The sequence below is a fragment of the Meleagris gallopavo genome, chromosome 1 (assembly GCF_000146605.3).
Source record: "Meleagris gallopavo isolate NT-WF06-2002-E0010 breed Aviagen turkey brand Nicholas breeding stock chromosome 1, Turkey_5.1, whole genome shotgun sequence".
NCBI lineage: Eukaryota > Metazoa > Chordata > Aves > Galliformes > Phasianidae > Meleagris > Meleagris gallopavo.
In genome coordinates, this window is record NC_015011.2 from 67,609,069 (window position 1) to 67,634,170 (window position 25,102).

A 25,102-nucleotide genomic window follows, 5' to 3' on the forward strand; every position below is an offset into this window, starting at 1 on the left:
TCTGCTTGCCATAAAACATTGACATAGTAAACAAATTGATCTTTGTTCTTATACTCTTTAATAACATACAGTATTCTGAGTTTTGTCATGGCTAATGTATGGTTAAACCATACTATGTTGCTGGTCACATTCAAACCTCAATTATCACAATTCTTTGACATCAAACTACATTTTTTAAAAGAAAAGTTGTGTGTAACCTACTTCTGTTCATAAACACATTCGTAAAAACTTGTCTTTTTTTTTTCTTTTTTTTTCTTATTCAGTACAGTAGTGGTAATGGTGTTTTCTGATCCAAACTGCTTTTTCTTGGGACATAGTTCAAAATCCATGCACTTCTGTGATCAGCCTCTGCTTTGTGCCATACAGCAGTACCTTTCTGAATGCTGCACCCCTAATGAGCAAAGCTTTTATAGGATGCTCTGAAACATGATATTGTTTCAGACAGATAATCCAATTGTAGGATTGTTACAGTGGTGAATAGCTGACATAGCTATTTGAAATAGGGGTGTAAAAAAAAAGATAGCATCACTTTGGTCCACTTTTCAGAGTGGCTGATGTTATAATATATAACCTTTTTTTCTTAATGCAGTGTAGTTCACAATAATTTAAAATACTCTATAGACATTTAAACGATATACAATAATATAACTTAATTGGATTCTTCAACTGTACTTAACAAATACTATTCTAATATATTTACAGTATCTAGTATCATAAGACTGTGCATTACTGTGCTTGGGAGCTTTATTTGCTTCCTGTCAAGAATGTAGTGAAAGTACAGTATTTCGCTATCATTCAACAACAATATACCCATGAATCGAAGGAACTTTAAATTATATGGAGTGACCCTAACATTTGGGGAGGGGCCCAGCTTCCTTTTGTAGAGTTGCACTCATTTACGCCAAGGCTGAATTTGAACCTGTGATTGTTATTTAGAAACCAACAGCAATGACAAAAAAGCATGAGTGCTTAGAATTTCAGTTGCCCCATGGGTGACTCATGATTTTCAGAGGGTAAGTGTCTCTGTCAGAAAGGCAGGTCCTCATGAGCAGTCAAACTAAGGTCCCCATGTGGCTGGTTACTTTTGATAGCACAAGCCCATACGTTTGGGAGGTGATCCTAGATCATCCACATACACAGCATGGGAGCTAGCAGCACAGCAACTCTGCCAGCCCCTTGCCCCAAGAGCACAATGTGAGGTGACGTGTGCAGGAGCACACTGGGTGGGGAGTCCCCATGGCTGTCCGCCCCTCATGATAAGTAAAAGGATGAAAGAAAAGCTAGAAATTTAGATATGCAGATGTTAGTACATTTTTAATCCAATTTTTCTGAAAATCAGGTAGGGATCCCTGCTGCAAGCATATGATTATACAATTAAATGGGCTGTATTATAATGGATGTGTCTGTGTTAGAATCACTGGGTTTTGCAGTAGTAAAATGTCAGAGGATTTTTTTTTTAAATCTCTCAGAGGAAAAAGAAGTGCGAATTAAAATTGAATACTGTTGTAAAAAGACCTCTACTTTCTTAATATTCATATATTTATACCAGGGGTATGTTATTGCCAACCTTAGCATAATGATGACATGACTAACCCACGTTTTATCTTTCTTATGCTCATGAAGCCATCACAATTTACAGGCTGCAGCAACATAGTGTTCAGCTACCATATATTAATTAACTTCTCAGCTGATTCTGAGCTGATAATTTTTTAAAAACTATTGCTAATCTTATGTTTTAACCATTAAAGGCAAAGTGTAATGCTTGGAAGATCCTGCCAGTGCATTTGACTGCAAAGCAAAATCTTTAATGTTTGTTGAAGCATTTGTATCCCACAACTCCCTACAGGGAGCTGGGGGTAGGTGCCCCATGCCTGAAGCCTGAATCTAGAAGAGTCACTCATAGTCAGGAGGCAAACGAGAAAGTCTTCATCAAGCATTTGTAACCACAGCTTCACGTGATCTTTTGCTCAGTTCTGGTCATTGCCTAAGGCCTACAGAATTTGAACTCTCTACTAGTGGAGTGACAACAGATCAGTAGCATTGAAGAACTTAGGGAGAACCAATACAAAAATCATAAAGTCAGAGTTCCAATAAGTTTACATTTAGTACAGAATTAAGACATAACTACCCGTTAGTGCTTAGAATTTTTTGATGCTATTAAAAACATAAATAATTATTTTTAAGGTTCACTCAAAGAGTTCCAGTGTCACTGGCAGCTGATGTAATTTTGTTAACTTTATTTTTTCAAGCTGATAGTGGAGTATTTCCGCCACAGGTTTTATCTCCCCACCAGTTGTGGTTTTCTCTCTACCTGCTTTCTTATAAATTTAGGGTTTTGCAGCAAAACTGTTCTGTTCTAGTCAGTGAAGATTTTGTGTCTTAACAAAAAGAAGTCTTTATTTGCACAGAGCTTGGTGTTTCTGTCGTAAAATATGAGAAAGTGTCTTTTTCTTTAAATGTCATGGGAGCTGCAATGCCATCAGCTTCACTGATATGTATAACGCTTACTTGAAGAACTCTACAACACCCGGATTCTAGCTTAAAAAAAAAAAAAAGAGAGAGAGAGAAAAAAAAAAAGTTTCATGTACTTGTTAACATCACCTTAGTCCCACTGTCCTGTTTTTCAAAGCAGTCACAACAGTCAGCCAGCCAAAATGCACCATCTGGAGAGGTGTAAGTGGTGGGGAGGGATTGGTTTATATATTGGTTTATTTTTTTTCCCGAAGAAGATTAGATGTGCAAAATGATGCTGTTGTCGTTTGTTGTCCTCCACTGTCTTCACTGGTGGCAATTTGCTCTGTTCATTTGTGCACGACGCCATTATTTGCAGGTGAACACCTCTGTCCGCTCGCTACAAGTGTTGCACTTCACAAAGCAGCACCAGTGGAATTTGCAGTTGCACTGCCATACCTTGGTGTACTGGTGTGTGTTGTAACCTCTTCCACAGCACATCATGTCACACCCATCCGCATTGGGAGAGGTGCGGTTACAGAGTCGTCCCTGGGTGCCAACACTTCCTGTGGAGGCGTCTTCCTCACAGTAGTTTGGTGACTTTTCGATGTACACTAAATCTGTTTCCATTGGTTTCTGGTAACTCTTGATCTGCTTGATCTTCAGGAAAGTTGGCTGTCTTAGTCTACTAGCTCGTACCACCTCCACCTGCACTGCAGCATTGTATTTCTCTTTCAAAATATATCCGATCTCTCTGAATTTAGGAAGGGTGGTCCAGCAGGTCTTGGTTGTACAGGAACCTGAAACTCCGTGACACTTGCACTCCAGTTTCATTCTCTCTTCAAGCACCTACATGCACAGATATTGAATATTGTTACCATGGGAACATTACATTGCAAGCTTACCTAAGACTCAATCTGTTCAGTTCATGTTAAAGGTCATTAATGTGAGCAGAAATTTTCAGTGCATACTTATGAATCCCCCTGCCTTACAGTAGAGTGCTTATAGCACATTTTGTTTTACGTGCCACTTTATCAGATATAGAGTTTTTTGTCATTTTATTACAAAATACTTGTGTTCTGTTTCCAAATATTGGAAATTATTTACTTAAATTTCAGAAAATGTTTTCAGAGACAAAGTAAGACTCCAGAGACTTAAAGAAATTTTTACTAATCATCTTCATTTTGGAAGTAGAAGAAAAGAAAAATGTTTTTTAAAAGTGGTGTAAGATTCTGAATATTTAACCTTAATGGCTTTAAGTAATGTTCAAACAATTTTTAAAATTTTTGAACAGTTTTAACATTTGCAGAACAATATATACTATGTGGGTGAATAGGCATTCATGTTCACTGAATAATTAAAAATTTTGCCTACACCAGCAATGGCAATAGCAGCATACATATTAACTACTCAACCTGCAGACTGTACTATCAGCTTTAAAAGCAGCACTTCTTGCAGTACCCATCCCCATTTAACAGAATCACAGAATCACAGAAACACCATGGTTGGAAAAGATCTTCAAGATCATCCAGTCCAACCATCCACCATCACCAATAGTTCTCACTAAACCATGTCCCTCAACACAAAATCCAAACATTCCTTGAACACCTTCAGGGTTGGTGACTCCACCACCTCCTTGGGCAGCCCATTATTTCACAAAAACGTTCATCCATAAGAATATTTTTTGCCTCAGGGCAATGGTTGTGCAACGTTAGAGGAAATAATATCCAATGTAGGGCCCCACTGAGCTGTGAGCCAAAGAGAAGAAGGAGCATTTATTATTGCTATTGCTGTGTAGTGCCTAAAAATATCTCCTTCTCATTATGGATGTGCTTTCTGGGCTCAGTGAAGGTATTGCCACCAGCCCCTGGAGGAAGCTGACCCAGCATCAGGTGTGCCCTAGAAGAGATACAAATGCTCTCTTGCCTCTTGTGTGCCTGGAGGAGAGACAGGTCTCAGGAAAGCACCTCTCTATTTTCCTGCCCTTACATGACCACAACTGCACTCACAGCCACCATTAGCTTATGAAAATCAAGGCCTAAAAACAAAGCAAACTGATCTTTTCCCTTTGCGCTGGGATCCTAACTAAGAAATACGAGCTATCGATCTTGTCTTGAAGCATTACTGATGCTACAGACCATCTCCTATAGTGGTTTCATTGCAGATCCCAGAACATGACTGAAATGGGCAAAAGATAAAAGGGCCGAAATCTGAGTACAATGGCATAATGAAGTAGAAGGAAAGTAAAAAATGCTTACTGCTTAAGAAACTGGCCTTAAAATAAAAGCTGAGCAGATCTGGTTATCCCTGTAAATGGAGGACACTCTCCTGAGTTGTTTGAGCTTCAGTTAAATTGTATGTTTTGTATTTTTCCCAAATTTCTGAGGTTTCAATATTAAAGAGAATATTTAGTTTTAATTCTGCCTTGCCAACATACAGTAGGAAGAACAAGATAGCTGAGCATCCTAGTCAAAAATACCTTAGACTTTCTGGAAGTAATGGCTTTCCTAGGCCAAAGTCCAGCCAGTTCTTCAGTGCTCAGAGGCAAAAAATCTGACTTCCAACAAGGATTACAGGCTTAGGAAAGAACATCCTACAGCTGCAGTGCTCTAGAAGGAAATCAGCAAGGCTATGATGAGCTGCTTTCTATGGACATAAAGAGCTATGGACATCCCAGACAGAAAGATTGCCACCTTCTCCCACGGCAGCATCACTTCAGTATCAGCAAATAGGAGGGTGCCTTATCAAATAGTCCAGGTCCATCAGGACTCGTCTGACTCTACTTTGTGCATGTGTAGGAGGATGTGATGGTTTGAGGTCTTCCCCCACTGCAGAGTAGATTACAATCCTGTTCCACAGATCTGATATTTGGATGCCCATTATGTTTCTATTTACTTTTTTTTATCATTATTATTTCTTATGTGTTTCACTGATACTGGTGAAATACATTATTTTAAACCAGCCTGATTCTATAACTCTCTCTCCCAACTACTGCAAACATTACAAAACATTACAAAAATTTGTAACAGAGGGTGGACAGAAGCAACTTTCTTTACGCCATCACCATAGAGCACTACAGGTTGTAAAAACTTCCAAGAAAGCAGCAGAAATGGGTCAGATCCACTACACCTGATTTGTGTTCCTCTTCTCCCTAAGAGTTCTTGGTGAAGCGCAACTTTGTGTTTTTGTATGCATTTTTTCAGGCTTTGCATGTGTGTGTGTGACATCTGGTTTTTAGTTTGAAAGGCAAAGCAAGTAACTTGCCCAGAAGGTAGAAGGAGGCAAAGCTTGTGAGGCTCCTGATTCCATGGGCTCGGCACTCTGGACACTGCTTTCAGGAGCCTTGGCCTCTCTCTACAACAGAGTGTCACTGTTTCTTAAAAACAAAGATATTACCCATTGTGGTGTCCTAGATGCTATCTATGTATACGTATATTTATACATATGTGCATGTCTATTTACTGTGTGTACCAGTGTGTATTTTGTTGAGACACTGCCTTTATATGCAATACTGCCCAACACACTCTGTAGCACAATCTGCAGTAACTTAATCCCAAGTTTTGATTTTTTTTGGACTTCTTTCTGGAGGTCCAGTTCCATGAGTCATTTTGTTGTACAGAAATCAGATTTCACTGTAGTATTTTTTCAAATATTCCTGATTTTTATGATTGTGAAAGAACCAGAAAATGCAAGCCATGCAAGCTCAAAAAAAAAAAAACAGAAGTTTTAAAATGTATTAATTTATGATCCTGAAGCCAATGTTTCAGGTTTTTTTTATTTTATTTTTTGGAGGACTTTTCTCATGAATGTGGAATGCTTGGGGTTACAACACTGAGTGCAGGCCCAATCATCAGGTAGTTAAATTCCTGAATGCTATAATTTGTGTGCCCACAGTCAGCTGTGGGTATAAAATTGTGCCCAAAAACTTGGAGGTCAGGGAATGTATGGCTCAAACTTAGCAGATTTGAAGTAAGACTTCTTTTCCTTTTCCACAGAGATGCTGCTGAGAGTTCCTCTTTGCTAGCAAGCCAGCACACTCAGGGTTTTCTTGAGGTGTGGCCATAAGGCCCAACAGGATACCATAAGGAAATTCTTGAGAAGGTCCTACTGCTTCTACTTTGCACCTTGCCATTCAGACAGACAGCTGCACCTTTGTTGCTGGGATTTCAACAGCTTCTTACTCTCAAAGTGCCATTGGACCTGACAAAGGTGTTACCATTTTGTCCTTACAATGCTGTGATAGAAGAGCAGCCAGTGTTTTCTTTCTGTATGTCTCTCCAACCTGGTTTTTCTCAGCAGAATTCCCATCAGAGTTTTGACCCTGAACCCTGAAGGTACTTATTTACTTAGATCTGATACATGATGCCAAGGTAGGTGCCTGATTAAAGATTGAAAATCATTAGCTCATATGACCCACTCATTCAGCAGTTTCATTTGTCATATGTCAATGCCTCATATCTAATCTCAAATAGTTTACAGCAAGATCTACTTCCCAAAGCAAATTCCCATCATTGGACCGTGCTGCCTCAGTCTAATAGTAGGAACATTCTTTACGTCCATTTTCCACATGCAGGCCCACTCCCACCCTAGTAGGATCTTGCCAAGTAAAATTTTCTAACTGCTGCTACTTTGCTAAATGAATTGTGAAATATAATGTTAAAATTTTCTTATTCCACAAATTTTTATATCTATATAAATCATACATTGGAAGTGCAATTTGAGGGTTTTCCGCTGCCAGTTAAGTAGAAAAACCTAGCAAAGACTGAAATAAAACAAAATGATATGCATGAAAAGAAACTCATTTTTTTCAAGTTCGATATCTAGACCCAACTGCATAACATCAGATACAGTTTCTGTACATATTAAAAATCCTATCTGGATAAAATATGTAAAAACAATAGTAACATTTTGTGTGTGTTTGTTTTGGCTTGCCTTTTCTGGTTTGTGTTTTTCTTAGTGGAAATGCACATTTTTGGACCAGATGTTGAATGTAACAAAATCCATATTACTTTTTGACTGCATTATCAAAAAGAAATAGAAGACTTTAAGAGTTTTCTCCATCAAATATGCAAGTAATCAACTTCTGCTTTGGGTAATATCAGTGCCCAAAGAGATAGATTTTGGTCATTAGATGTCACCATCTCTTTGCATACTCAAGCAGCTGCAGCCACAAGAACGTATGGCTTGCCAGTGACGAGTGGGCATCAGCAAACTTTACTCTCAGTGCCTGGGGTCCAGTACTGCTCGCAAAATACTGACCTCATGGACCCATCTGGGAAACAAATCTGGGTTTGGGGTTGGTCTGTATGTGTTTTGTATTCATTTGTTCTTTGTTGGTTATTTTTGTTGTGTTTTTTTTTCTTTTCTAATTTGGAAAGCTAAGCATCCTAATATTAGTAATGCTAGATGTAATGCAATTAGATGTAATGCTACTTCTCTAATACAAATATTCTGAAAATATTCTTCTTTAAATAGCAGTTGAGTGAGCCTAAAATTGAGCAGCTTATGTCATATTTCATCAAGTTGTATCCAGCTCTGGTGAAGAGGGGGCACAGTAAAGCCAGCAAGAGTGGAGTTAGCATAGAGGGCTAATGGTACTTCAGCTGCATATTTTAATTTATGTTCCTATGTAAGGCTGCTCAAGGTGATGAACTGACTTATCATGTTTACTCCCTCTCTTTTTGTATCCCTATTCTTATTTAGTTTGATGGGAGCAAGGAGCTTTGCAGTGGATCAGTACCCAGCCACAACAGAAGACAGCATTTCTCTGGTACTGTCCAGAAGTCATCAGGACTGGGGACCCTCTGACTTTCTGAGAGGCACGAATTGACCTCCTGCCTTTCATCAGCCTCCGTAGGTAAGGCATTCAATCCCATCATATTCCCACTGAATACATTGCAAACTGAAAAAGGCTGTTGCTATCCTTACACAAGTTCTCTCCCTGGCCAGCAGGAATATAAGCCTGGAATTTTGAGAACTGTTGGACATCAGATGAAAGCCCCTAATACTATGATGGACCATAGAAACTTGCCCATCTGGACCTCTTCCTTACCTTCTAGAAGAGGAGAGAATAGCTAAGTTTGAGCAGAAAACTGCTGCGATTGATTGAATTGTTTGAAATGTATTTTCGAAGGGCAACGTTGAAAAAAGCAGAAATCTCAAGAAGCACCCCTTAAATGATCCTCAAGCCAAGTGTGATTGCATTATTTCATTATCTTTTTCTGTGGAAATTTCTGTAAAGATTACAAGGAAATTTTTAATCATTGTCTTAAAGAGAATAAAATACTTCATTGCTGGTTTTGATGTGTCAGGCAAAGAGATATCAGGTTTGGAGGGTGTGCAGTAGTGTTTTATTAGATAAATGATTTGTGCATCTTGTATACATTGCATGGTATGCATGGGCATGCCCATTTTTAGAATAAAACCATTTAACAACTTCTAAAATATTTGGCTATTTCCCTCCTCTAATTTTAAAGCAATACGTTCAAAATGTAGGATAGTACCAGATGTAGCTTCTGGCAGTCGACATTAAGGGTGTGTTTCTGGAAAAAAAAAATAGGCTAGTAAATCCAGCCCAACTGGAAGCAGGAGAACTATCCTCATGAGATTTTGAGCCAAAGCTTGCATACTCAGGACATATGGATAAGCATTCGTTATCCATCTAACCCACCCAAGCTGTAACACCAAACTTTTTGAAGTTGGATTTATATCTGTCTGCAAATCAATTTAAGTGGGAAAATGGAAAGTATGCCATCGAGCACAACTATCTAAAGCTTTTCTTTTGTGAATATTCTCACAATGGAAGTGCAATGAAATAATGTTTCTCTTTTAGAGAAAAAAACTTTCAGTAAATAACGGGCTTGGGGCTGTAAAATCTGGAAAGTCACATTCTTAAATCAATGAAATTACTTAGGAAATAGAGTCCATTTTTAAAAATAATTTAGGCTCATAGGAGAAGAACAATTGTTGGTTTTTGCTTTTGAAAGTGGGATTCAGTCTCCACTGCAACTTTATAACATGTATGTCATCCAGAATTTGGGGACTGTTTCTAATACTCATGTCCTGCTTGGTGACTGTGAGGGCATTTTGCAATGTGTTAAGCACCTCACAGAAGCTGGCTTAGTAATTTAAATATTACAGGTGGAGTGAACTGAGCTAACACTTTCTTAACATATTTTACAAGCAAACTGCATATAAATTTATATAGAGGTGTATACAATTATGTGCACACGCACAGGCTGTAGGTATCTATACGTGTGCATGTGTATTATATTTAATGGTGACCAACAAATCACTTCATTAGCTGTTCCACTGCCAAAGCTTGTCAGCAGAAAACTCTTCCCAGTACCGTATTTCTGTGATGCTGGGAACTGTGAGAACAAATCATGGCTCAGATGGAAATGTTGCCCCAAGTAATTGAATAATCTCTTGTAAAGAGAGTCTGATCTTATTTTAATTTTTGTCTCCATTCTTACAGCTTCGAGTGTAAAATAAGATGTTGTCATCTTCCAGGCATTCCAGAAAAACAACATGAAAAATCCACTGACATTACAAAGGAATAAATACTGGGATGGTACCAATGCTAGTACCGAGTTTCTAGCATTCGGAGTTATGGGTGTGTCTCTGGAAGATAAACAAATAGGCCAGGTTTTTTTTCCACATAACCACAGTCATTATCTATTGTAATGGCCTAACCAATTGATGAACTGTTAGAAATATTTCTTGTCTTCTTTTTGATTAAAGCTGTGATCTGCTATCAATTTGTCAGCTTTTAGCTCCCCCTCCCCCTTAAAAACAAACAAACAAAAAAAACATTTTTATAATTGGTATTCCTCATGAGTGCCAGTCATTGTTTTGAAGCTTTCAACAAAAAGTTAAGGCTAACAGCATGTGTTCCCAGATTTTGCTCTCTCTATGTTCGTTTGTCCCAGAATAAAGATACTTTTTCTAAAAATACATGGTAGAAAGCTGTATCATAAAGCAGCATTAGAGCTTACTTGGTTTTGTTGCTATTTAATTTTTCATTACTCTATCAAAGCTTTGCCCACAAATCTCTCTTTAATCATTCAGATTTACAACAAACCATTCTTTCTACTTTTTGCAGTAATGTTTGCATTAGGCATATGCTAGTCTTCCTTTGGAGGGTTGTTTTCATTTAGCACACTTGTACTTTCTATTCTGAATCACAGCAGCCATTTAAAACATGATGGTGAAGTTAGCTGCTTTGTTCTTTTACGCTGCATGCCACTATTTTGCCACAAAGCATAAATCTTCCATTGGTAGCATCTCATGTCACCAGGAATCACTAAGCTTTTATTTCTTCCAAATGGAACCAATGATAAGTTTATGACTTTGTCACTGGTGCTTTTCATTACAAATGAAACTTCACAGGCTTAACATTATCTGAAACAATTCTTAGAATGCAGTGCAAAGAAATTAAGGGATGCAATTTTTTGAGCAATAAGACGATCCATTCTTTCCAGTCACCTGAAATTCTCTGAAAAATCTAAATGTCTGTATTTTCAAAGCAGTATATTTTTGGTGTTGTGCTGAGCATCTCATTCCTAGAATAATGTTAAAAAAACCCCAGATCTATTTTCCCTTCATCTGCTTGTAGTGTTTATGTAGTTATTTATGCAGTATGCCGTTTTTTCCTTGAAAAGAAATTCCTCAGTACTCTATTTTTAATAGCAAAATGCCAACAGGCTAGCTATTGAGAACATCCTTTGAGAGAACACAACATTATCTACACTACTAGAGCTACAAATGCCTCTGGCCCCTAGGCATGTTCAACAGCTCTGTGACATGCACTGGGAGAGACTGGAAAGGGGCAAAGGTCCATCCATGAATAATTCCACATAGGAACATAATGGAGCATCCTAATAATTTCTCCAACAGTAAACCTGCTGACCAGGTGATGCATGATGATTCTAGAAGTGATTTTCTAGGCATCTAGTAGAGGTCTAATGGGCTGCTTTCAGAACAAGACGGGAAAAACTGTATGTGGTGCTGAGATCTCTTTGCGTTCTTTCTTCCTGATGTTTCTGTATTAGGAAATTTGGGGATTAAAAAAAAAAAAAAGACTAAAATGAAGAGAGTAGATTTATTGCCTAAATATTGTCGGTCTTACACAATTCAAAAGAACAATTCAGTATGAACTGTGTAAGAACTGTGAGCCTTAGCATTACAGATGGAAACATCTTTTTTAAAATAGCAAAAGTCCGATGAAATACAAAACCTTAGCAAATGGATTAATGTTCATATTATCAAGTTGTTGGATTTTTTTTCCTTATACCAGTTTTGATAAGATTGCACTAACTAACTAATGGAATGATTGTGGAGGGCTACAAAAGCATGTTTCCTCTACAGTCTTGACACTCTCATCCTACAGTTGAAAAGATTATTTGAAAATGGCTGAAGCAAAAAAGAAGTAAAAAAATCTGAGTTTACTGTCATTTCTTTCTGAACTTTTATTCATATTCAGTACAAGGGAAAAATATCCTTACTTCAGTCCTTTCATATTCAGAAGTTTGACTCCAAACTGTTTTCAAATTTTAAGACAAGATGCAGAACCATACTGACAGAGCAAGCAGAGAGGTACAAGTTTTCCTAGTTTTGTTGGGAGAATTTGGAAGGGGAAAGGAGGAGGAAGATGGAAATCCAGAGTTGTGCTTTAGTGAATGTCCAGCCCTTAATGCAATATTTCTGACTTGAGGTTGAATAAGGACCACATGAAGCACGTCAGAATGACATCCACATGTAAGCAAAAGTTCTGGTTTGAGATTTTTTTCCAGTTCACAATCAGATCCAAATTTACCCAGGATCGCCAAAACTGCCAAATGTCAAGTCAACAGAGAACAAATTCAGAATTTGTCTGGATTCTCAGAAGGGAGTTCTGATTTTTAGCTGAAATTGCACAGAACTCTATGGCTATTTTCTTAAAGGCCTTGCTCAGAAAGTGAAATATATCCTTGCTATCAGAGTTTTGTTCTAACCATAACTTTCAGTCAGTCCTCAAATTCAGAATGTCTAATCTATAGAAATAGAAAATGATTTCAGATGAGCCAAAATCACTAAGTATTATATATTGTAAAATTTACATGTTCATGTCATGTGAGTATATGTCATAACACCAACATTATTTCTAAACATGGACCCCAAACCATCTTTTATATGAGCACATTCCTAGGATGTGGTGGATTGGAATTAAAAACAAAAACAAAACAAAAAGATGCATCAAATCCTTTCAGTTATCCTTAGCTTTTCAAAATATAATAATGCATTAATGATTACAATAACAATGTATGGCTACAAATAATGACTGAAAAATACCGCTAACAACAGAGTGAGTAAACTGTAAAACACTGTTTACAAAGTATATTTGGGGAAAAAAATTATATTGTCTGGATTTGCAAATCTTTTTTTTTTCCTATCTCAAAAACATGAAGTGGGTGCTATCATTTGGTTTTACAAGAATATTTACAGAAAAGTCTTAGGAGAGTTAAAATAAATGCAATTGCAAGCACGCTGCTGCCAGAAATATTTGTAAAAGCACACACATCTTTGGTTTGCTTACGTCCCCTGCTTATGAAATTCTGATGAACAGTAAAAATGTAATTTGCTTAATAAGAATCAGCATTGTGGTCTAGCGGTTACTGGACTGTATATAGAACTGGGGGACCTGGGACCAGTGCCTAGCTCAGATGTTGAGCTGCCTTCTGTCCCTGGGCAAGAAGCATTGCTGTTCTCCATCTATGCATCTACTGTTGCTCTTCTGTCCCCTTTTCACATATAGGCTGTAACGTGTTCAAAACAGGACACGAATTGGCATTTCTGTGGGAGTGGAACTGAATCTACACAGTGGGTTGGCAATTTAAGCAGGATTCATAATGCATGCAACAGTAACAAATACTCCATTGCAAGTTTAACATGTGGCTTTCATCTTCTTCGGCATTCAAATGCAATGTGTGACACCAAGGTGAAACACTTAGGCTAAGAGAAATGCTCAAGCCTGGAACCAGTGCTTCATGCCACAGTACAGCAGTATGAGGTGCTCTCACACCTCTTGACAGGGCAAGTTTTGGGGAAAATATTGTGCTACTCTTAAGGATGCTTTCAGAATCAGCCATCTCCTTCACAACTGGAGCCATCAGTATCAAACATCAATTGACTATGAATCCAGTCTCTAAACTTTCAGTTATACCACATGACTGGTTTCTTTCATAGCTAGGAATGTATGCAACAATTTCATCTCAGTAAGTAATTGTCCACCCAACACCTGTTTCTGTGCACAGCTGGCTGCCATCCCCTAGAAGTTGTCTTGCAAGAAGTGAGAGTTAGGAAACATTCTCCAAAATACATGCAGAAAGGTAACTGTGCTGCTCATGGCATCACTGATTCTCAGCCACCTTTGCTAGTACTTGGTGAAGAATAAAAGCTCACATTGTTCTGGAGAAGAAAATCTCTGTATAATTTTGGGGGTAAGATAGGGAGAAGCAGTATATTGGTTTCACCTACAGCACAACATATGCACATTGGAGGACAGAAACAGCATTTTTTACGTGGATGAAAACATTTTGAAAGGTGTAGTTAAATCTCCCCTGCGGTTGGTATGTATAATATGAAGATACATTTTATTTTTTACAGGGAAAGTGTTTGGATTTTGAGGATTTCCATTCAGTGGACATGAATCAGCTCCATGATGTTTATTTTTTTCAATTGCAAGCAACTCAATCATGGTTGTAGACATGAAGCTGTTTCTTCTTCCAAAATCATGCTTGTTCAGCCATCTGTATCCCGCCAGTGAGGAACAGACAATTGTACATTTGCTACAAAACATGTATTTCATTAGAACTGTGGTCAAAGAAGCGTTTTGTTTTTGGATGGAATAAATAGCTGCAAGTACTGTGGGAGTTCAGCAATGCAGAAACTCAGTCCTGTCCCATCATCTCTTGCTAGACTTTTGCAAAGGAGATGAAAAGCAAGACAGAACTTTAGCCCAAACAGCTCCAGCAAAGTTGTCTGTTACTGATAGGACTGGAAAGATGACTTGGGAAACTGAAAAATTGAGAGGAGGAGCTATGTAATACTTTGGCCAGCTATGAATAAAAAGAAACAGCAACAAACCGTAAGCATGAAGCATCATTACGTAATTTGGGGCAAGTGCGAGGGGCAAACTCTCAGGGAATGACTCCTGAGACCAAGTCAGCCTCCCCCCTTTCTCCAGCGCACACACTTCCCCATCCATCCCTCCTGCTTTCTCGAATACCTTTCTTCCAGCCTCATTGTTGTGCAAGTTCATCAGCCTTCGTGCATTCTTTTTGATTTCTCGGGCATCAACAAACCTCCGGGAGAACTCAATGCCGTATCTGATATCCGCAGAGCAGCCTCCCCACTTCCAGCCCTCCTCCTGGTTGTAGTAGCCCTGTTTCTCTCGGTCACAGCCACAATTGCTGAGGTTGCCCTGGCTGCAGGCGGCCGTGACAGCGTGTGCAACCCCGGCAGCAGTAATGGCATAGGTGAAGGCAGCTTCCCTGCTTCCTGTGGAGAGAAGCCAAAAGCTGATGGTTTGCAGAAAGGCACCACTTACTAAAGAAAGTACACACATTATGTATAGCAATGGTGTCAGGTAAGAATGTGAGGTGGACATTACTAGCATATGCATCTCATTCTGGCAGAATTACGTACGTATTTTAAATGCTTGACTCAGGTAGGTCTCATTGCCCCAGTACACACCAGCTACATGACAGTCCCATCTAACCCCCTGCACCATAGGGGAATTTTGCAGTGAATCTGCTGGTGACAAGGTGAAGCAACATAGTTTGTTTTCACACAATTTCATCAGGTTTGCAAACTGAACTGCATGTATTTCAGGCAAATAATAGGTGAGTTGCAATGCTCACTGAAAAACAGTTCTAACGGTTGGTACTGCCTGGAAAAAGTGTACAGACAGCTTAAGAAATACCAGATCTTTCTGGGTGTGTGAGATGGCTAGGATACAAGTGAGGAAGATTATTGGTGCACCTTTATAAACTCTCCAGTAATGTCTATTACTGATGCTGATGGTGAAATTTGGCAAGAGTTGCTTACAGGGTGAAGAGCTCCATGACTTTTGTTTCCCTTCAAGGTAAAGTAAAGATGGCCTCTTTCCTTTACTGACTTCTCTTACATATGAGAAGTCTTGCATTGTGGCTTTGGGCAGCCTGGTCTAGTGGTTGGTGACCCTGCCCACAGCAGGGGGGTTGAAATTAGATGATCTTTGAGGTCCTTTTCAACCCAGGCCATTCTATGATTTTATGATTCTATGACTTTTACTGTGAGTTTTTCCAGTCCCACCCTGACTCAGAACTCTGCTTTACCTTTGTGAGTGGTCATACTGGGCAGTGGAAATATCAGAGCAGCATTCTTTTCTCTCTGGAACAAGTGAGTTGCTGCCATGGAGGGACAGCTTTGTTTTTATGTTCTTTTTTTTTTTTAAATACTGCCATTAATTTCCAAGATTCCACATTCCCCGCTCAGTGTTATAGCTTTAATATTGAGAATATTTAAAAGAATATGATAAGGAGCAAATAAATGTCATTTGTTGACTGAACACCAGTTGGGTGAGTTGCCTTTGGGATGCAGATGAACAAGGAGACACATAGCCAGAGCAATCAAAAGGGATGCAACAGCCCTTTCCTGCTCTCATGCAAGCCCACGCTCAGTCACTGACTTTATGTAGGGTTGGATCATGGCTCAGTGTGATCATGGCTCAGTGTGTTTTCTGTTCTTATTTATAATGTTTCTCTTCAAATTCCCCTCTCTGTGCTATCATCATTTTCCTCTGTGTGTTTATCTGGTGATAAACAGACAATCTTGTAATACCATTGCCAAAAGAATAACTGTAAAGAATTTGCAGAAAGTTGCTGAAATGTTTTAATGACCACACACAGAGCTTTAGGATGGTTAAATGATTGGGGAGGAAAAAAATTAAAAAAAAGGAATAAATTTTCAAGAGGATTAAAAAAACAGCATTAGAAACTATTTTTACTTTTTTGTTTTGGGATTCACATATATCATATGTGTTCGGGAATTATCTGTGCACAGCATTGTGTTTTTTGGTTTTTGGGTTTTTTTTATGTTTTATGTGTCCTTTTTTTCAGATAGCTTCCTGAAAATTCACACTGTTTCAAGATAAAAGAGAGATCCTACATGAAGCAATCATAAACTGGATTTTGGCACCATTTACTTGTTTCTCCAAAGCAATAAAAAAGAAACTCCAGGTAAGAGAAAAACAAAAGGGTCTTGTGTCCTTCAGGTACCAGGAAGGTTAACCTGAGCTGTACAGTATTTGAGTGCATCACCCAACAGAAGGCCCGACTCTGCTCTCAAACACACAAGTGTTTTCTTGGGGTGTTGTTCTATGTGTGTAGTCTGGTTCAGTGGTTCCCAAACCATGGTCTGCAGAACACTGGTGGTCCAGGAGGCCATGGTAAAGGGTTTGCAGTTAATCCACAGAGCCATATTAAACACTGTTTTTAATAGTGTTTTCAATTAAAAGTTTGATGATAACGATGCCTGGTGGTCCACAAGAAATTCTGAGGGTTGATAGCAATCCAAAAAAGTTTGGGAACCTCTGTTCTAGTTCCTAGTTTGTTCTCTAAAAGCTCATATCAGTATTCACTCGTCTCTCACTCATCAGCCGAAGTCAAACCTGGGACACATATTTTAAAGTGTATCCTGTTGACTTGCAGGGTTTCTTTCTTTATTATCTCCTTTAAATATATAAATTCTTAATTTAGATTCTTTATTGTTAAACTGAAAGTTTGGAAATACGAGAAATAACAGGAATGACATTTATAGATAGGTTTTCTTTTCTCTTCAGGATGAAAGTTGGATCTCAAAGTCATGAAAATTTTTGAGCTCAGACACCTCTGAAACACATGTAGAAAAGCTTGTAAACAAGCAGAAGCATATTCCTGTCAAGGAACACCGTGGTGACGAGCTGCTTGTAAGCAGATTTACCAGGAGATTAGCTAGAGAGAGTTTTCTGATGTTTTATTTTTAAATTCAATGCATTCCACATGTAACCACAGTAGAAGATGCTATTTTGTAAAGGCACTGTATCTGTGACCTGTTCATGAGTTTTCACACAGCACTTCTTGTAATCAGTTTTGTAAAACTAAGGAATATTCTGTTTTTATCTTCCTTTCTTCCCCTCTGTTTTGTGATACCCCGATTACACTCAGGGACAGAGAAAAATATATTTCGTTCACCCACTTGAGAGCTACAGCAATAATGGAATTATCTCAAGTCAGAGGGTAAAAATGAATGAAAACCATATTGACTCTCTGAAGAGTGTATTCTTTGGTTTCAATGCAGCTCTAAAATAAGAAGGGCTCAGAAGTAAGAGGTGGCTTGAAAATCAGGCTCCTTTTGCAAGTCAAGGTGCCCTGCCAGGAATTAATACTTTGTGCTCTCTAGTTTTTTAACTAAAAAACATTCCAAAGCTTCCCTTGAACTTCAGGGTAAGCATTACCTCAGCAGCTCTTTAAAGCCTTCGGATCAGGACTGTCAGAAAATGCCAGTGGAGAAGAGAGGGGAATTGCTGTCTGCTGTACGCAACTTTCCATTAGCATGTCATCATTTGGAGTCAGTTTTAAGCAAGTCCTTTCTAGACAGCTAAAACAATTTAAGTAATGACTGCTGTGTTATTTTAATGGAGGAAGATAATTTCACTTTATGAAATTTTCTGACATTTCAAAAATATTCTGATTCAATAATAAAGCAATTAATAATTTCCAAAAATTCTTAGGAAAAGGTGAAATGAACAGCAGAAGATCTAGGGTTCTTACTCAGTTTTGAAGCTAGATTTTTGTTTGTTTCTTTTCTGAAAAACATCCTGATCACCTAGTTATTTGGCAACATACATCCTCACTAACTGTGTTGCAGAAGAAAACTTACTTGTTTAACTTTTCAATGTTTTCTTTTACATAGATGATAATAATTCCATTAAGATCTTATATTAGTGGAAAAGACACTGTGTTGGCTTTTATTGTGACCTCTGGATTCCTACATTTCTCTATTAGAAATGTCTGCTTTGGTGTCAAAGAAGATAATTCTGATTTAATTCCTAAATCATAGGAGAGTAAACAGAAACCTATTAACTCCTGTAGAAGATAATCAATCGTACTGACTGAAATGATGACTATTATCTTTGGTAATGGTGCTGAAAGACACTCCTTACAATCTGCTGTCATGAAAGAAGTCTTGTCTGTGATCTGTTGATTTAAGCATTCTTACTGTGGGTTGTAATTAAAAAGTGTTCTATTACCCATTAATGTAGATAATTTCTGCTCAGTCCGATATTGGATCGTTGCTTCCTACAATGAGCAATTTCTGGCAGATAGGATGAGAGGAGCCTATTTATCCATTGTTGGAGTTCTGGAGCAGCCTATACTTTAGTCCTAGTTTAGATGTCATCTCTAACTAACTTTTAGGCTGCTAACTGAGCACTACACTTAGTGTGCTCTGATGTGGAAATTACTACAAGTTCTATAATTGCTATAGTTTACTGTGTTCTAATATGCATATATTCAGCATGTAACCACAATCAGCTGAGAATCTTGTATGCTAAATTTTGACCATTTGACTGTATTTGAATGTACAGCATTACAGATTTAACTGTTTCATAGTTAGTAGCAAGGCATTTATTTCTCAGAGTAGCTAGTTGAGACTATTACTATTCCACACATCATTCAGAAATGTCTTCTCTCAGCAGCTAGATGAATAAAATTGCTAATGAATGTAAACTAGTAGAACTCAAATTTAAATCAAAAGATTAGACTATGGAATATAAACTGTTTATACATTAATTTGCTAAATCTTCTATTAACAATGATAAGAAAAAAATTATACAATATTATTAAAAAAACCAAGTTCCTAATATGTTTACTTAATCTCTAAACACCAGAGGATCTTGGATTATAAATCAACCATGTAATGAATATTAATGGTAAAAAGAAATGAACCATGGCAGGTTGGACTTTTTGCCAAACCTGTTATTTTTGACAAGTCTTATTCTGCGAGTGAAAGCTGAAGACGCATTCAGTCACTTTCTTTTTTTTTTGAAAAAGACAATAGATACTTCTGGTTGAGTAAATTAAAACTCAAACCATTGCCCTCCCCAAATAGGGCTGGATGAATACATTTGTAGATGAGCTTAGTTCCTTCATAATTTTGGTTTTTCTTACTCAACACACACTTTAGCAATTCTCAAAAAAAACAGTACAGGCTCTTTTCTTTGGTTTGATATGCATTAATACAAGTCAGTGGGAGTTTTCTGAAGCAGATCCTTTCTCTATTTGCATTTTCAGTTAAGTAATTAAGGACTTCAAGGTTAGCAATCTAAAAGCAAGGATTGATATGATTTCTTTAAGCTTCTAATTTACTATTCCCAATGCTGTATGTAAGAAGTCAGAAATACTGAAATCAGACTGTGCAAATAGAAGAAATGCAATTGAAAAGTAGGGCTTGCAGGAGCCTCAGGGGAATCCCTAGTCCATCCCTCAACCCTCTTGTAGGTTAATAATTCAGGTGCCCTTCACAACTGCTTTTTATTTACCCTTCATTGTGGAGATTTGACAATCTATTCCAGAGCTTTGAGACACACAGTGCTAAACATTTTACTAATATCAATCTGAAACTGTATTTCTGAGTACAAACTGTTTCTTACTGTACAGATGCAAACAAACTGATTGTTTTCTTCTTCTTGTAACAGCCTTTAAACATTTAAAGACTTCCACATCCTTTTTAAACTTGTTCCGTTAGTCCCTGTAGAACAGTTTCAAGAGCGGTAATCACTTCTGCAGCTCTCTCTGGACTCTCCCATTCAGCTAATGCCTTGTGCTGCCATGTTAGAGACAGGACAGGGTGCCCAGCTGAGGCCTTGTCCACTTAGCGTTAGAGCAGAAGTAGCATCTCACATGCTGCCTCCCAGTTTACATGTGTTTTCACGGAAGCAGGACATTTTTGACTCTTAATCAGTTTGAGGTCTCATTGTATTGCAGATACTATCGCAACAGATATTTCTTGCATTTGTGCAAGTGTTTATTCCCACATACAAATCTTTACCTTTCTGCTTTGCCTCCTCTATATCTTTTCTTTTGTTTTCTTCTTTTTCAGACTTTTTTTTTTTAAATCATTTTCCATTTTGACTCAAAATTCCTCCAATATCGTTGCAATCTGTATTTAATTTGTAAGTCCAATGAGCACAGCTTATTCCCTTGGTAAAGCCAAGAGTGTAAAATCAACTATTACCAGAACCAGCATAAATCACAAAGGAAACTCAAAAAGTATATCCAAGTACGCTCCAAGTAAATTTCCAGATAACATGTACCTGGTCAGTCAGTTTCCTTAATTTTCTTATGAGAATATAATATAAAGCATTGTCAAAATCTTCATTTAAGTCCTAGATATATGGTATATACTGGCTCCTCTCAGCCTCTGAGGCCCTAGATGGCAAAAGAAGGATATTAGATTGGTTTAACATGATTTGTTTTTGACAGATTCTTGTAGACTGTTATTCATCTCCTTGTTTTCAGTTATAAGATTACAAATGAGTTTTTGTTCCCATATCTTTTTCATTCTCTGGGAAGTCAAGCTGATTGGTCCTCTGATTCCTTTTTTTTTCCATCTTTTAGACAAAGATGATATATTTGCCTTTTCAACTTTTCTTAATGAGATTTCTCAGCAAATTTTCATTTCTAATGGCTGCCAGGACTAATGGTTCTACAATGAACTTGACAAATATTCTGAGATGAGGAAAAGCTAACAAGAATGCACTCAACCTGGGTAGATAGTCCTTCCATCTAGTGCTAATATTATATTCTTCTGTAGATTACAATAGTTCTATAACCTTCTGCTCAACACTGACACTCTTAGAAAAGGTTGATGCAAGACCTTCTTGGCCTTCTTGACATTATCCTTGATGGACCATCTTTTTTCTTCATCTTCCACTCAATGACAAAATACTGACTGAATGGTGGTTCTGTAGTCTGTTAGTAAAAAAAAAAACAGTCATCCGTGGTCATGAGGATTGCCTTACAGTGTCTGCACTCAGAAGTGCTCCTGAATTAGGAACCTGATGCAGACTGAATAACTGCTGGTCTGGCAGGTCTTTCTGATCTAATCTGATGAAGTTCTTTGAAAGTCATATTAGTTAATGATTTCTTTCCAATGTTTGTTCCCAATTTCCTACTTAACACTTTTATTTTCTATTACAATCTAATTAAAATTGTATTATTTAGTACTGCTTCATCCAGATAGGTCTGTTTAACTTGACCAGAAGCAGAGCAGTTGCAAATAATTTCAGTACCTTCTTTATAGACTGCTCATGATGTCTATTTCAGACTATTCTTGAGTGGGACAGAAGACAAATTGTGCAGATTTCAAAGCAGAGAATGTGCAATGCTATGACATAATGTTTTGTTTAGAGATTCTCCTGTTGTTCAGCATTTTAAATTCTAGATTCCTACTACGTCATTATGGAGCCGCCATAATTTTGGTCATTTGTTTACAATCACACTGTCGACTGGATTGTTTTCTATTGTTCATGGGTGTTTGTCAAATTTTCTTTCTTACATGAGCCAGATTTATTTCACACTTGCCTTTTTGCAGCTCATTGCTGTCACTATTTATATAGTTTTGGAAGAACGTTGAAAGAAGTTATTTGCTATGCCTCTGCTTTTCAGATTTTTTTCAAACATTTTCCACTCTCATGGCTATTTTCTAAAGGCTCAGTGGTACTTTCCACAGTGGATTCCATAATGAGGCTTCCATTTACCGGATTTTTTTTGCTTAATTTGCCCCCTAATCATATTCAGTTAGCTCCTGATAACCATAAACAATAGTCAGCATTTCTGATCTAACATGAGCATAGTTCTGTTGTGCATTTGACTGTCTTTTGCAGTATGCTCCTTGGAATTTTCTGGGACAGCTCCTGAGAATTCAGTAACCTAGTTTTGATCTTTGCGTTGACAGTGTTTGAAAGTGCTCAGAGAAAAAGGGAATTCTAGGCTCTCTCCTGTTTGTTTGTTGAAGCAAACATCTCTTAGTAACTCAGATCTAACAGTCTTTATCTCATTCTTAAAGAAAATAGGAACATCAAGTTTTGATCCAAAAGTACCACTACTTGTTCTCATCAAGGTTTTATCAAAACATGGTACTGAACACTCATTGAAAGAATGCACAAGAGCATAGCTTGAGAAATAATACAGTGCATGAACTGTGAGGGGGTAGCTTCCAGATACACTGTACCATTGAGAAAAGCCTGTGCAGTGTCACAGCCGACTGTGTTTTCACAATGCTACTGCTAATACAGTCAAAGTACTATGTGGGATGCAATAGCTGGAGCAGAGGGATGGTCTCCTGCTTGTGTTCTGTTCTGGAACTACTGAAGTTTCATTGTGGAATTTAATGATTCCCTGCTGAATGTTTGGTGTTTTTACTTTTCAGTGATGACTAGCGGTTTGATATATCCTAATATGTGAACACTCAGCTGGAGGCATCTTGTAGTACACTGGTTTATTTAAAGTTCTTTGCAACCATTGTCAGAAAGCATGGAATCCTGAAGGCATGGGAAAGAAACTAGGTCTGAATGCTAATATCCTGAAATGAGATGGGGCCACGCACACCCACATGCTTTTATAATAATTGAATTGTGTTGGTCTGTTCATGGTAACAGTTCTTCTGCATAGAATTTACCTATGTACTATCCCTTTATTGAAAGATATTTCACAGGGAGAAATAAAAGTACCAGTTAAGAAAGAGGAAAGGGAGGCTATATGTTTTTTTTAGGGCATACATTTTTTTAGTTTTGCTCTTGAGAGTGCACTACAAAATCACCTGATACAGGATAGATCTGTGTGGTGCTCAGCAAGGAAAGGGTTGAACACTAGAATTTTAAGAAATAGAAAATGTTTTTGCCACTATAATCATCATAAATAATAAATAAATAACAGAGGGAAAAAAAAAAACAAACCCTCCACTCTGAACCAGTCAGGCAAATGGAAGATAGTCCAAAATCACAGATTTTCACGTGTGAATTTTATGGACTTGAGCCTTTAGAAATGAAGCTGTTCACAAGAGAAGTTCTCCTTGGGTATCTAGACTAAGTGATACTCAGCTACAATTTGTGTTAGACACAAATCTTTTTATGCAAGAGGTAGGCTCTGACTTAAAAAGTGTGTCTTTCCGCTATATAGACCTCTTTTACAGGGGAACAAGGGGGTTAAGGCATTTTTTCACACGGCAGAAGGACTTGCAAGAGAATAAGCTGTCCTCTGGTTGGGTTTTCTTTGTGCTGAGGCTATGAAAGAAGTCAGCAGTAGACTTCTCATCTAACATCTGAAATGTAAGTCAGACTTTTGAATGCAGAGGTATTCCCTAGGAATGGGATTTCTCTGCAGAGCCATGAGGGGATTTGGACACAGCAACACTTGGCATCACCCAGCCTACCTGCAATGCAGAAGCACTTACAACATGCTTCTAACACCCTATATTCATGCTTCCTCGCACACCATAGTTGCAGAGAGTTAGATACATAGCCTTTCCTTAATTTTCACTTGACCAAACTACTAATTTCAGTTTCTTGTCAGAGTTTTTGCTGAGCTACATTTGCTTCTATTTCAGAGAGATGCTAAATGCCTTCATGTCTCTGTTTGGTGTTAATGACATTTCTTGACTACCACTACAATACCTGCAATTTTAAGCAGGATTTCAATCACTGGCCTCTTATATGTATCAGCATAAACAGCTATGTTTTGTAGAGATGAGATCCCAGCATTTTCAGTATACAGTTAATTACATCTATAGCACAAGAGCTAGATATTTAGAGTAAATCTGAAACAGAAAGTTGACTTTAAAGCCTCTCTTTTAAATGCTCTGACACCCATTATTTTCCACGTGGTCTGGATGAAAATCAAACATTACCAAGTATTGAAAGAGTTAGATGTGAAAAAACAAGACTTCCAGAAGTAGTCAAGCTAGATGGGGGAGCCCCAAAACTGTGAGTAAAATATTCATACAAAGGGACAAAGTCTGAACTTATCCTATCAGAGAGGTAAGTCACATTTCCCTGTACTGTGAGCCTTTCAAACTATGCTGGCAACAGACATCCAGCTGTAATTGCTGAAGGCATATGGTAGTTTAAGTAAAGGGAGTCCCACCCTATTATCCTGTTCTATATTCTGACTGAGGAAAGAAAGTTTTTATTACATTAAAAACTAGAAGATGACCTTATTTATCCAGCTAATTAAGATAAAAGTATTCTACTGAATAAAATATAACTTCTTCTAGTATGTTTTTCTAGTTTTTCAGATTATATCAAGCACAAAATTAGAATGATCCTATGTGAAATAAAGTAATAAAGCTAATTCCATGTACTCATGACATTTGTAAAGTCAGGTTTATGAAGTGTCTTTTTTTAAACTGAATAATATACACAAGGCATCTACTTGATCTAGCCAGGATACAAATAAATATTTAGATAAAATATTTATCTTACTTCCATTATGAATCTACAGAGATATTATAAAGGGGCAATATCTTCTAGATATTTTGCATAGAATATCAAGAACTTCATGGGCAAAGACCATTCCTATTCTTGGCAAAA

At 37.7% G+C, this 25,102-nt stretch overlaps 1 protein-coding gene and 1 long non-coding RNA gene across 3 annotated transcripts in view; one reads left to right on the top strand and one right to left on the bottom strand.

Moving 5' to 3' along the window:
* LOC109368472 overlaps positions 1-9,511 on the top strand; it is a 20,375-nt gene extending 10,864 nt beyond the window's left edge. The window contains exons 2-4 of one of the 2 annotated variants that reach the window (XR_002116536.1): positions 6,447-6,660; positions 8,155-8,308; positions 8,404-9,511. This is a non-coding gene — a long non-coding RNA (uncharacterized LOC109368472). The remainder of the gene's footprint in view (positions 1-6,446; positions 6,661-8,154; positions 8,309-8,403) is intronic. The other variant, XR_002116540.1, reaches the window with a different exon arrangement.
* The window catches only part of WNT7B (Wnt family member 7B), a 94,283-nt gene continuing 69,187 nt past the window's right edge, over positions 7-25,102 (bottom strand). The window contains exons 3-4 of the mRNA XM_003202528.3: positions 14,720-14,991; positions 7-3,300 (exon numbers count right to left, since the gene is read on the bottom strand). Of these exons, the coding sequence (XP_003202576.1) occupies positions 2,821-3,300; positions 14,720-14,991 (752 nt within the window). The 3' untranslated portion in view covers positions 7-2,820. The remainder of the gene's footprint in view (positions 3,301-14,719; positions 14,992-25,102) is intronic.